Consider the following 12,441-nt stretch of genomic DNA (forward strand, 5'->3'; position numbering starts at 1 on the left):
TGCCTTAACAGCATTAGTTTAAGGAACTATTTTTAAATTTTTTAATATATTTTTATATTTTCGATGGAAGGAGTATTAAAACTTTTATAAAATGATTCATTAATAAATGTTCTAAAAACACCTATTAACATGATTTATTGTTATCATAAAATGATTCATTAACAAATATTTTAAAGACACCTATTAACATGATTTATTGTTAATAAACTATTTTAATAAAGTTTTCACACTACTTAAATATAAAAAACTATACAAGTAATAATAATTTTTTTCTTTTCTAATAAAAAAATAGAATACAAAAGTTAGTGAGAAAAAGAAAAAGAAAAGTCGTCGGCAAGAGCGCGTTGTGTTCAAAGAACGCGGGGTGTCCTATAGGAGGCTACAGGCTAAAGACATGTTCACATAGACATTGAGATAGGGGGTTTCAAAGTCATCGGTAGGTCATGTGTTTCAAAGTCAAACACTCTCATTCCTAGATACTAGTACTACTTAAATTCAATGTCCTTTTCTTTTCTCTTCCAAAATATCTAGTATATCTTTCTTTCTCTTCTGGGCATTTCTCTCCTCCTCTCAAGTCACCAACACCACACTTTCTCCTAAAACAAATATCATGACTGGAAGAGAAATCCTCCACAAGATAAAGGTCAGTCCCCTTTGTTAATGGGTGTCTTTGTTTTCTTCAAGTTGTTGTTGTTGTTGTTGTTATAGCTCTTACTTATTCTTGAAAGTACAGTTACTTACAGACTGATTTTTGTGTAAGTAACAAAGTAGTAACTTTTTAGTTGTTTATTATATATGGAAACTTTTGAATGGTATTTAGATGATGTACATCAATGGTATGGATTTATAAGGAGCTATATTTATTTTTATCTGCGAAGTCAATGTCTGGGTGCTTCCTAAATTGAGTCATTGGTGTTTCCTTAGTCATTTATTTTTTGTTTTGTTTTGTTTTGTTTTGTTTTTTTTTTTTTTTTTTTTTTTTGTTTTGTTTTGTTTTGTTTTTTTTTTTTTTTTTTTTTTTTTTTTTTTTTTTGTTTTTTTTTTTTTTTTTTTTTTTTTTTTTTTTTTTTTTTTTTTTTTTTTTTTTTTTTTTTTTTTTTTTTTTTTTGTTTTTTTTTGTTTTGGTGAGAAGTAGATTGTTGATCTATCATGTTGCAGACTTAACAAAAAAATATACTATAGCCTAGCCTAGTGTTGAATCGCCTATTCATTTATTCAAACTGGGTGATTCAAAAATAGAGTTAGTTATTATGTAGTTGGTTTTCTTCTGTTGACAAGGTTCAGTATCTAGTTCTGTCGATGATGACAAATCCAAAGGCTTGTTTCTCAAAAAAAAGTAAATCTGAGTTCTATTTCATGGCTAACCAAACTCACATGCATTTGACACTGAGGTTCTCCTTAGTTGGTTAATGCACTAGATAACTCAAAACCTCTGCTTCTGTATATATTTTAACAGAGGATTTGCTTCTAGTGGTTGGATCCTATTGCTAAAACAGTAGTTCATATCTGTGTTGGTGGCATTCTGTTGAATTACATCTTACTCTTATGGACCTGTGATGTGCAAACTCAATTGAACCTCATTCCACTGGAAAAAATGTGTGAGTCCGTTCTGCAAATAATGGGCAACACAACAAATAAGTGATCAAATAATCATATAAATTGAAATAAAACATTTTATATAATTCATATAACATTTATATAAGCCCCTCCTTTTGCAACTTTACCACAAAAATTGTAAGGCAAGCCATTTTTTGTTTTTTGGATCAGCTAGATTTGGGTACTTACATACAATATCCGTTCTTGAATTTCCAGTAGCCATAATGCCTTGTGACTAATTACTAATATTAGTTATAATTTAATCATTTAATGAGTATAAGTCTATAAGAATTAGTCAATTTAAGATCAATGGTGAGCTGTGGGGTGATTGCAGCCCCAATTGCGTCTTATAGGGTTGGGAAGAATAAGAAGCACACCATAACATTGAATTTTATATACAAAATCAATGATCTATAGCAATAGTGTTAAGATCCTATTGCTACAATTCAGTTATGGTTTTTTATTTATTTATTTGAAAAATATAAAAAAAGTGAAAAAAAGCACACCTAATGTGTGCTTCTTTGAATGTGCCTTGCTTTAGAGGTGAAGAGTACTGGAGCCTTAAGGCTTCACGCTCTGTGCTTAAGCCTGCTTTTACCAACACTGGTGCTGCTACTGGTTGCCCAACATGTATAAATAATGTTGGACATTTAAATTTTTTTTTTTCATTTATACTGCACTAATGGTTTCCATCCAGAGAGATAGTTAATTGAAAGTTCCAAGCATTTCAATGCTTTTTCTAAGAATGAATTCCTTCTCCCTTTTCATTCCCAAGAGGTTTTCTTTCATATAGAGACAGAAAATCTAAGGTGCAAGAATTCTATAAAGAGTTTATAGAAGATGTGCCCACAGATGAAAACGGTTTAGCAGTGTAATAAAAAATGTTATGCCCTGATATGAGGCACTCAATATTTAAATTGCATCAGCAAGGGGCCTGGTTGATTGAATATTCCCCTAGCTTGAAAGTAGTTTCTGGGAAAGTAATGATATTAGCATAAGTACTTTAGATGTAAAGGAAGATAGAAACCCAAACTAAATTTTAAAACTATAATACGTGAGGTGAGGTGCTATGATGTATGTGTGATCCATTGTGGAAAGTTGTTGATGCTCTTGACTTACAATGGCAGCACATATTGTTGATATTAAGCAGAAATGTTATACATTTCAAGAAGTGTACAATCTGATTTATTTTCTGTTAAATATAGAATTGATGAAGGCATAATTGTTCACTTGGGGTTAATTGCTCTCCATCACTTACTTTTTGAAAATCATGTTTAGAGTAATTACTTGTTCTTATTTGTTGGTTTCATTGGTTACTTCTTTCTAGGTGAAGGCCTTTGGTTCATCTGACACAGGAAAAGGCAAAAGCAAAGTGTTGAATCACATCACACATGGCTTTCACATGGTAAAGGGAAAATCAAATCATGCTATGGAAGATTATGTGGTTTCTGAATTCAAGCAAGCCAATAATAACAAAGAGTTGGGCTTATTTGCAATATTTGATGGCCATTCAGGCCATGATGTTGCAAACTACTTGCAAAGAAACCTGTTTGAAAATATTTTAAAACAGGTACTAAAAATATCATTCCCAGATGATTTTTATATTTATTTTCTTGCATTTGATTCTTGTGTCTAGTTTTTATTTTCTGCAGTTTCTATGTTCACTATCTTTATACAAACTTTTTAAAAGAATTGTATTTTTCTTTGCTGCAAGCAGGATGACTTCTGGACTGAAACAGAGACTGCTTTAAGGAGAGCTTATCGTATGACAGATGATGAGATATTGGAGAAAGCATTAGTATTGGGGAGAGGAGGTTCAACAGCAGTAACTGGGATACTGATCAATGGTGAAAGGCTTGTCATTGCAAATGTAGGAGACTCTAGGGCTGTTATATGTAAGAATGGTGTAGCCAAACAACTATCAATTGATCATGAGCCAAGCAAGGAGAAAAGGCTGATTGAGAGCCGTGGTGGTTTTGTAACCAACCTTCCAGGTAATCAGCTTTCTGAAGTAATAACCACAGAGAAGAGATCTTGTGTTTATTTAGTGATAGATGAAAATTCAGGATTTAGTTCCAAAATTTCTGTTATACACGTCTGCTTTAACCAGTAGGTATTTTTAATTGAGCCACAGGAATTATTTGACAGTTTCAGTAGTATTGTGTTTTTGGGACACCAATGATATCTTTGAACCAGTTTCTTAAGATTGATTATTTTGTATAGGCTTCTGTAGCTGTGTCATGCGTAATGCATGTAATCTTTTATGGATTTGGATGTTTGAGCTTTTGCTGAAATATCAATTTTCAAGGACAAAGAATAAAGTTTGGCTAGCAAATTAAAAGGTTGACATTTGGATCATCTGTCTATCTGGAACCTTATTGTCCATTTTCCTATGCATAACACTTGCAATGTAAAGAAAATTTTAAGTTCTTTTTGTGCTTTTCTTTATTAGATGGTGTATGAGATGTATAGTTTAGTTGGCTGACCATGTATTTGGAATTGAGTACTAATTTCTGATTCTTGCAGGTGATGTCCCCCGTGTTGACGGACAGCTTGCTGTAGCAAGGGCATTTGGTGATAGGAGCTTAAAGATACACCTTAGTTCGGAGCCTGATGTATCAGTTGAGGAGATAACTGATGATACGGAATCCATTATTTTTGCAAGTGATGGAATATGGAAGGTCAGTTACTCTTCATGCTGGTTAGCCACTTCATGTTTTTTCTATGCACTTTGTAACAAAGCTATGGAGGATGATTTGGCTATTGGAAGTCAAACTAAGCATTTGCAACCTTACTTCACCTAGGAAAAGCAATGATGCAACAAGTTTTTGTTTTTTGTTGCTATGTCTCATCCATGTGGTATTTTACTTATAATTTTGATTAAAGATAACCCTAAGAAAATTGATGACTTGACAAATTTTTTTGTTAAAACAGTATGCGACGTGGTTAACTATCCATGTAGCATATGCCAAGTCAGACAAATTCCTTTGTCAATACATTCCATCACATTCAAATGTCAAACGAACCTAATTGTGACCTATTAAATTTTTTTGTGGACTTGATTGTAACCTTTTGAACATTGAGGACCTAATTAAAATTTTGTATTTTTTTGGATCAAATTAGGGGTGTGCCCTAATTTTAAAGTTGAACTAATGTTTCTTCTTTGTTTGGTATGTTTGCTGTTTGCATGCTCTTGAAATGTGGATTTCTGAACTTTTTTCAATGTTTGGGCAGGTGATGTCAAACCAAGATGCTGTGGATTCAATTAAAACCATTAAGGATGCTCAGTTGGCAGCTAAGCATTTGATCGAGGTGGCTCTTTCTAAGAAGAGTAAGGATGACATATCCTGCATAGTTGTTAAGTTTCAATGATATATTCTTTGTGTAAGCCGACTTATGGTTTAAATGGAGGACCAAAAATGGGTTGTATGTGTGTATATGAGACACAAAATTTATATTGTGAACTGTAAAGATTATTGGAGACTTGGAGTCTTCTATAACATTGATGTAGGATCAAGAATCATTTCCATTACTTTTCTCTTCCCTTAAAAGTTAAAACCATTTTTTAAGGAATGACAATATTATGGATGTGAAGAATAATTTGGATTGAAAGAATTTGAAGGTCATATTGAGGTTTGGATCAAATTGATCAATATTCTTACCAGCATCAACAATTATAAAGGCAATGGGGCTAATAAATATCAAATAATTGATGTAGAAAGGTTTTATTTTATTCTTTTAAAAGAAAAATCTTCTGTTTCGTTGACATCAAACAACTATAACATGGTTTATTAGATGTGGAATGCGATTGGCCGATAGGGTTTCTGGATCTCTTAAAACAACATCTAACTATAAGTAGAGAGTAAAGAGAGGAACCAGCAAAATTGAACTCTATAATTTTAAACAGTTGTTGGAATGAAATTCACAATTTTCTATGTTGGCAAGAAATATCCCATTTTTAGTCTGTATTACCATTTTGCTTGTCATAAGCAAAATCTATATTGTAATTTGTCATTGAGGGCAAGCCTTGTGGATGCACAATTCAAATAAGCTGTGTTTGATAGATTAGATTATGAGATGGAACAGTATGTTAAAAATAGAAGCAACAATATTTTCATTATCAATTACAAATTCATGTGGGGATTATGAAAGCTGTAATTTGCTCCCGCTATCCTTTGTGAGGCTTAAAAAATTGCATTGCCTACTTAAAACTACATTTTACGATATGAGTAATGTTCATTTATATAGAACCAACCAACATCTTCTGTGTAAGTTTTTCACCATGGGTCCATATTGTGACTCAATCTTGCAATAGAAAAGAGAGATTGGTGTTTGTGAATGCCAGTGTGTGCATTGTGAATGTGAAAGAGACTTATAGGGTGCTATTCATGTCATTAGAAACTGGGAACTTAGTTTACACACCTGACTTGCCCAAAAGAGCAGCAAGGCAGGAGTAAATCAAATGACTGGTTTGACATGCCAAGTCCTGTATGCACTAGCAGATCCTCCATTTATCAATTTTATCCTTTGCTAACTTATTGAGTTTGGTCTGATTGTAGCAGCCCCACAATGGTGTCAGTTCAGGCCCCTCTATGAAGTTCAATCATGGAAGGGAAGTCCCAAATCTGCACATTTTGGTTCATCCCATTTCAGAGCCTTGGCTGACCTAGAGACTATAAGCATAGCTGCCAGAAACACATCATAGTAATGTGACATGCTGTTAGAAACTATAAGCATAGCTATTAGAAGCACTGGTGATAGTTGTGACATGCTGTAGTGGTGTCTAAATAAACCATACAACTTTTGGTGGCGATGCAATTACAGATGTGAGATATTCAGTAGTGATGGATGTCCATCTAGCCTTGATGAAAAACATTAAACGGTTTCTACTGTCTAGTAACACTACCATTGGTTGTAGAGAATTCCAACAGCATTAAAGCTTATCATGAAGAAAATGGTTAAAAATTAAATCTGTACACAAAGCATGAAAAGAGTAATGAATAATCATATGGGTCCACTTCCAGCAAGATTAATAAGACAAGATTAATATATATTCATTGAGATCAAGATAAAATATTCAGTAAGGCTAAAATAACATGTTCAACAGAGTCTTTATAATGCATCCAACAAAACTCAAATGATAATACATGTAACCCAATCAACCCGCGTGCTTGTGAGACACACGCTCCAAAAAGCAAACAGAAGATACTTTCTCCTATTGAAAATGCCCTTTTACTGCTTACCAAAGCTGAGAAGTGAGAACATGGTTTTAAAAACCGGATTGGACTGGCCGGTTCAACCACCCCAAAATTTTTTGGTATTTATTAGGAATAAAATGTTATGCATGATTTCCTCAAAAAGAAAAAAAAAGTCATCAAATCTTTAAAATAAATCTGAAAAAAATATGTCCAATTGAGGTTTTGCTAAAACGCACATTAAAATAGGTTAGTAGAAAGAGGAAAAAGAAAAAGTAGAACCCTATAATTGAAAAATAAAAATAAAAAAACCTATAAAACGGCACCACCATAGTATCGTAAATTTAAATTCAGTTTACCGTGCACATGAGATCCCACTCCCAACTATTTCGGTGATTGACAAGCGCATAAATCTCTAATTGGAATTTATGAGAGAGAGAGAGAGCCCTTTGAGCATGTGCAATGCATGTGCGATAGGAATAGTTTAAGAATGTCTAACCCTAGTATCTGCACGCAATCTACATTCGTATCAGCACACAATCTCCACCTCTGTTTTTCTCATTGCTCAAAACCCACTCCAAAAAAAAAAAATTACAGAACAAGAATTACAAATATATCACAGCAAGAACTCAAGCTAGCCAAAATGATAATTTAAAAAAAATTACAAACAAGAAATCTAATTATCACAGCAAGAAAAAGCCAGAATTAAATCATCCAAATATATCACACAAAGCAAACAAAAATCATATAAAATACAGAGGGATTCGGAAAGAAACCTGGAAAAAAGTCGGAGCCTTGAAAAGATGTGTGGTAGAATCGGTGGTCCTTGGCGGCGAAGAGGTGGGAAAGGCGGAGCATGTGGCAGTGGTTGGGGTTTCTGAGAAGAACAAATAATGAGGATGAGAGAGGCGTTGAACATGAGAAAAACAGAGGTGGAGGAGGATGAGAGGGGCTTGGCTTGGCTTGGCTGTGTGCCGTCTGGGTTAGATTGAGAGAGTAGATGCCCTTGCCGGTCTGACGTTGCTGAAGAAAAACAGAGGTGGCCGGAGGTTGAGAGAGAGGAAGCTCTGTGGAGGAGATGAGAGAGCAGTGAGCGGCGTGTTTGGGGAGAAGACCTCCTTCTGGCTAACGCTGTTAACGTTAGGGTTATCGGCACTCAACTTAAAATGGGTCATGTGCGTTCACACGTCCCTTGCTTATGTGTTACTTTATATGCTTGACATCTGTCCTATTTGCAGTAGTTCCATCAAATATGATTGGCGGAAATCCCTGTCCATATATATATATATATATATATATATATAGCGTAAATACCTTTTTAGACCTTATATTTTGACTTCCTCAAAAAAAAAAAAAAGTCCTTATATTTTGAGGTTATTTATATTTTGGTCCCTATATTTTTATTTTACCACTTTTAACCCCTAAACCAATTAACGCGTGACATTTAAGTCATTACCGTCACCTAATTAATAGAAAAAACTGACATGGTTGACGACACATTAAAGTAATAATTAAAAAATCTATTTTGGCATTAAAAATGCCACATCAGCAACTAAATTAAAAAAAATATAATTTATTAATTTTAACTGAATAAAAAAAATTAAAAACAAAAAATCACATTGAGATCTAAAAGTGCCTTAAACAAGAACAATAAGAACAAAAATCCAAATTTAAGAACAAGAACATTTTCTTTTATTTGACATTTTCTCTCTTTTTTTTTCTTAGAAAACAAACACAAGATTAAGTAAGAATACAAACACAAATCCAGTAAGAACACGAACACGAACACAAACAAAAACACAAATGCTGACAAATCCAGCAAGAATACAAACACAAACCCATCAATCCATCTTCAGCAAAACCAGCAACAACCCAAAAAACACAAACACAAATCCAAAGAGATCCACGGCACAGTCCCCAGAATTATCGGATGGAAAAAAGGTAGATTCGATTCTCAGATCGGAGGTCCAGGACATTCTTAGTCGAATTAAAATAAGGGATAATTACATTTTACCCACCTGTGGTTTGCCTCTAATTTGACTTGCCTACCTGTGATTTCAATTTTGACACTTTACCCACCCGAGGTTCAATCCGTTACTACTCCGTAACCCACCTCCCTGTTTGCCGTTACTCTAACACGTTTTCTTTCAAAATCAAAACACAAAACAGGTCAAAAAGTTAGGGTTTTTATTTCTATGGATCTGAGTTCCCAAGATATATGGTTTAATTTTGTTGGACCTGATACATGGAACTCAAATACATTAGAGGCAAACCACCGGTGGGTACAGTGTAATTATCCCTTAAAATAATTATGTAACACAAGAATAAAAGGCAAATTCGATTCTTAGAGCTCACCGATCGAAGCAGATCCTCTTTGGAAATGGACTCGGAAAATGCAGCAGAGGAAATGACGCTGTCGTCGTTGTGGAGCCTCATCTCTCTCGCCTTCGCTTCCGCCTCCTCCTCCTCCGCTCAACAACCTTACTTCTCCGAGCTCCTCTCCTTCAATCTCGATCGTCTCCAAAGGGTTTTGGTTTTCTCTCTCTCTCTCTGCTTTTGTTTTGTTGTGTGAGAAAATTTTGATACAAAAATTTGTAGGGGTCAGAGCTTCTTCGAGTCAATATGGAGCAGATCCGGAGGCAAATGCAAGAGGTGGTTGTTGGAAGCTAGCGAGCATTCATTGCCACATCCAGTGCAAGTCTACTATTTAAGCAGTGTGGTGGTCGGGTTCTGGGTTTCAATGTGAGTTTGGTGATTGAAGAAGTGTGGGTTGTGGCTTCTAGGATTTGATGATTTTCTAGTTTTGAACTTTCTAGGCTTATGGCTTGGGGATTTGCTGATTTTGCTGAGTTGAAAATGAGGGCTTTGAGATTTATGATTTCGTTTTTGAGCTGAATTTTTTGGGTTTTTTTTTTGTGTGTGTTTGTTTCTCAAGAAAATTTCTGGGGATAAACCCAAGGAACATGAACATGTTTTTCAGGAAAAAATTATGAAAGAAATAGATTTTTTAAATTTAATTATCTTATTTTATTTTAAAAGAATTTAGAAAAAAACATGAAAATGTCTTTTTTATTATTATTTTATGTTGACTTGGCATTTATTAAATAATGAATTTTTTTTTTTATTCGCCACATCAACATTTACTGTGTCAACAGTGTACTCTGTTTGCCATGTCAGTTTTTTCTGTTGGTTGGGTGACAGTAAGGACTTAAATGTCACACGTTAATTGGTTTAGGGACTAAAAGCGGTAAAATGAAAATGTAGGGACCAAAATAGAAATGATCCCAAAATATAGGGACTAAAAGAGCATTTACGCTTATATATATATATATATAAAGGACATTTAAAAAAAGAATTAAAAATTCAAATCCTTCACATGCTAAATTTAAAAAATAAAAATAAATAAATAAAAACTAAATTGAACAATATAAGAATGCTAAGTCAAAAAAAAAAAAAAAAAAAAAAAAAAAAAAATAGATAGCTTAGATGAGGAAAACAAAACCCAAAGATGTCGAGTATGGACTATGGACATTTTTAGTACATCTATAGATAAAATTATATCAAATTGAGGTGGGTTTATGTACATTAATACCCTTCACATGACCCGTTAAATAACTCAATAGTTTTGGATTTTGAAGCAAAATTTGCAACTCAACTTAGTGTGGGTACCTTCTCAAAAAAAAAAAACTTAGTGTGGGTTTGGATTCACATCCACGGCCACGTTTTGCTTCTTTGCGCGTTTTCAGTTTTTTTTTTTTCCCTAGACGCACGTCTGGTACTATTCATTGTCCATGAACAGTGATTTTAGGCTTATGAACAGTAAAAAACAGAGTGAATAGTAATTTTTCACACATTTAAAAATTATTTTGCTACAGTGTTTTCAGTTTTCAGTTTTCAGCAAAATAAGTTATATCCAAATGGACCCTTACTATATTTAGAGTTTTGTTTTTTGTTTTCATTTTTTACATCAATAGTTAGGAGTGAGGGGATTTGAGACTTAGCAATCTTAATTGTAAACACCAAAAATTGCCAGTTAAGTTGAATTACATGACCCTTGACAATTTTATAATTGTTCATAAATCACCCTTTTTTTTTCAAACTTTTATCAGTACCACCTGCATAGAATGTATATTTTTGAAAATTTGGGCAAGTATATCTGAGTTTCCCAAGCTAGAAGTGTCCTGACCTATATCGATGGAACATGAATTTAGATGCATGACTAACTTGCTGATCTTAATTCTTACATAACTCAATAAACATAATTAATTTCCAAAATTGAGTAAATTCCAAATAAACAATGCTCTTAATAAATCTCTTACAATACTAAAATCCACAATTTAGAAATAATCTCCAAATATTGTAAAATCTTAAGTGAAATAAAAAATAACTAAAAATCCTTAAAAGCTTCAAGTATTATTGACGTCGCTTAATAACTTTCATGCTCTACCTTGCATCTTATGAAGAGATCCAAAGTTTCTATTTCCCAATTAAACTTTAATCTGAAAGTTGTAATTGATGGGTGAGCCACACATTTAGGAAGCAATTACACACACTACACAACATAATAGAGTCAAGCAAAGCATGAGTATTTTGATTTCACAAACACACTCAATGATATCAAATATAGTTTTTTCCAAAGCATATAATAAACTACATAACACATATGTAATCAAATCTTAAAATCATTCAAAAACACATGCAAATAATTGATTAGAGCACAGTGTCACATATACACATATCACATATTCTCACATACAATCTTGTGAGCGGATACCAACATCTAACCTTTGCTGGTGAGGGATCAACACTTATTCTCACATACAACCCTGTGAGTGGACTTACACATATATCTGATCAATTCTAAAAACACTTATTTTGAGTCACATATCACAAAAGAAAAGTTTATACAAAATGGAATAATTTTCTTAATATTAACAATTATTCCAAATATAGAGGCATATCAAATATCACAATATTGAATTGAAACATAAACCAAAGGATGCTTGACTCTCTTAAGGAATAAAGAGGAACTGAGGAGTTTATGTAAATATTTTACAATTCTTGAATAAGTCTGAAAACCCAATTTGCTAAAAGAAACGTCTTAAATACCATTTGGAAAATAAGAATATGACTTTGAAATCACTTGGTTTTAAACAAACTTAAAGAACAAGAACCTTTTAAGAAAAACTTATCTCGAAACTCAATTCTTTTTTGAAAATAGTTTAGTTTAGAAATCATCTTTTAAATAAGATTTAGACATTCAAAACGTTATTTAAAATTCAAAGTTTCTCTTTAAAACATTATTTAAAGGTTGAAGTTTCTCTTTCAATGACATAAAAATGCTTTTGATAAACTTTAGAAAACGTAAGCTTAAAAACATGACTTTTGAAAATCTTTAACTTCTAAGAACCTAAAGAACAAAACTTGTGCATATTATGCATAATTACTTACAGCACTTGAATCACTTTGAAAGTTCAGCCGAAACAACCTCCAAAAAGTCTCAAAACACTCTTAACTAGAACTTATAATCAACCATGGAAATTACTTAATATCCTCCACAAAATATAAAGTTTATCGAATCATACAAACTGACTCACTAGGAAAATACTTTGTTGAACTAAATGATAACACTGATGCAAAGTATCTCTAC

The 12,441-nt window shown here is 33.0% G+C and overlaps 1 protein-coding gene and 1 long non-coding RNA gene across 3 annotated transcripts; one reads left to right on the plus strand and one right to left on the minus strand.

Annotated features, from left to right (window-relative positions):
- Positions 1–430: 430 nt before the first annotated feature.
- On the plus strand, positions 431–5,196 carry LOC115955646 (probable protein phosphatase 2C 58). 2 transcript variants are annotated; one of them, XM_031073861.1, is made up of 5 exons: positions 431–643; positions 2,924–3,166; positions 3,314–3,590; positions 4,123–4,277; positions 4,831–5,196. In XM_031073861.1, the coding sequence occupies exons 1-5, from the start codon at positions 611–613 to the stop codon at positions 4,966–4,968; spliced, it is 846 nt and encodes a 281-aa protein (XP_030929721.1). In that variant the 5' UTR covers positions 431–610; the 3' UTR covers positions 4,969–5,196. The 2 variants fall into 2 exon arrangements, with proteins under 2 accessions (XP_030929721.1, XP_030929722.1); XM_031073862.1 differs by lacking the exon at positions 431–643 and adding an exon at positions 670–755.
- A 490-nt stretch (positions 5,197–5,686) lies between these two features.
- Positions 5,687–7,988, minus strand: LOC115955647. The gene is made up of 2 exons (XR_004084160.1): positions 7,568–7,988; positions 5,687–6,281 (listed from the first exon to the last, which is right to left on the minus strand). It is a non-coding gene; the product is annotated as an uncharacterized LOC115955647 (long non-coding RNA).
- Between the last annotated feature and the right edge of the window lie 4,453 nt (positions 7,989–12,441).

Source organism: Quercus lobata, chromosome 8, assembly GCF_001633185.2.
Source record: "Quercus lobata isolate SW786 chromosome 8, ValleyOak3.0 Primary Assembly, whole genome shotgun sequence".
Classification (NCBI taxonomy): Eukaryota; Viridiplantae; Streptophyta; class Magnoliopsida; order Fagales; family Fagaceae; genus Quercus; species Quercus lobata.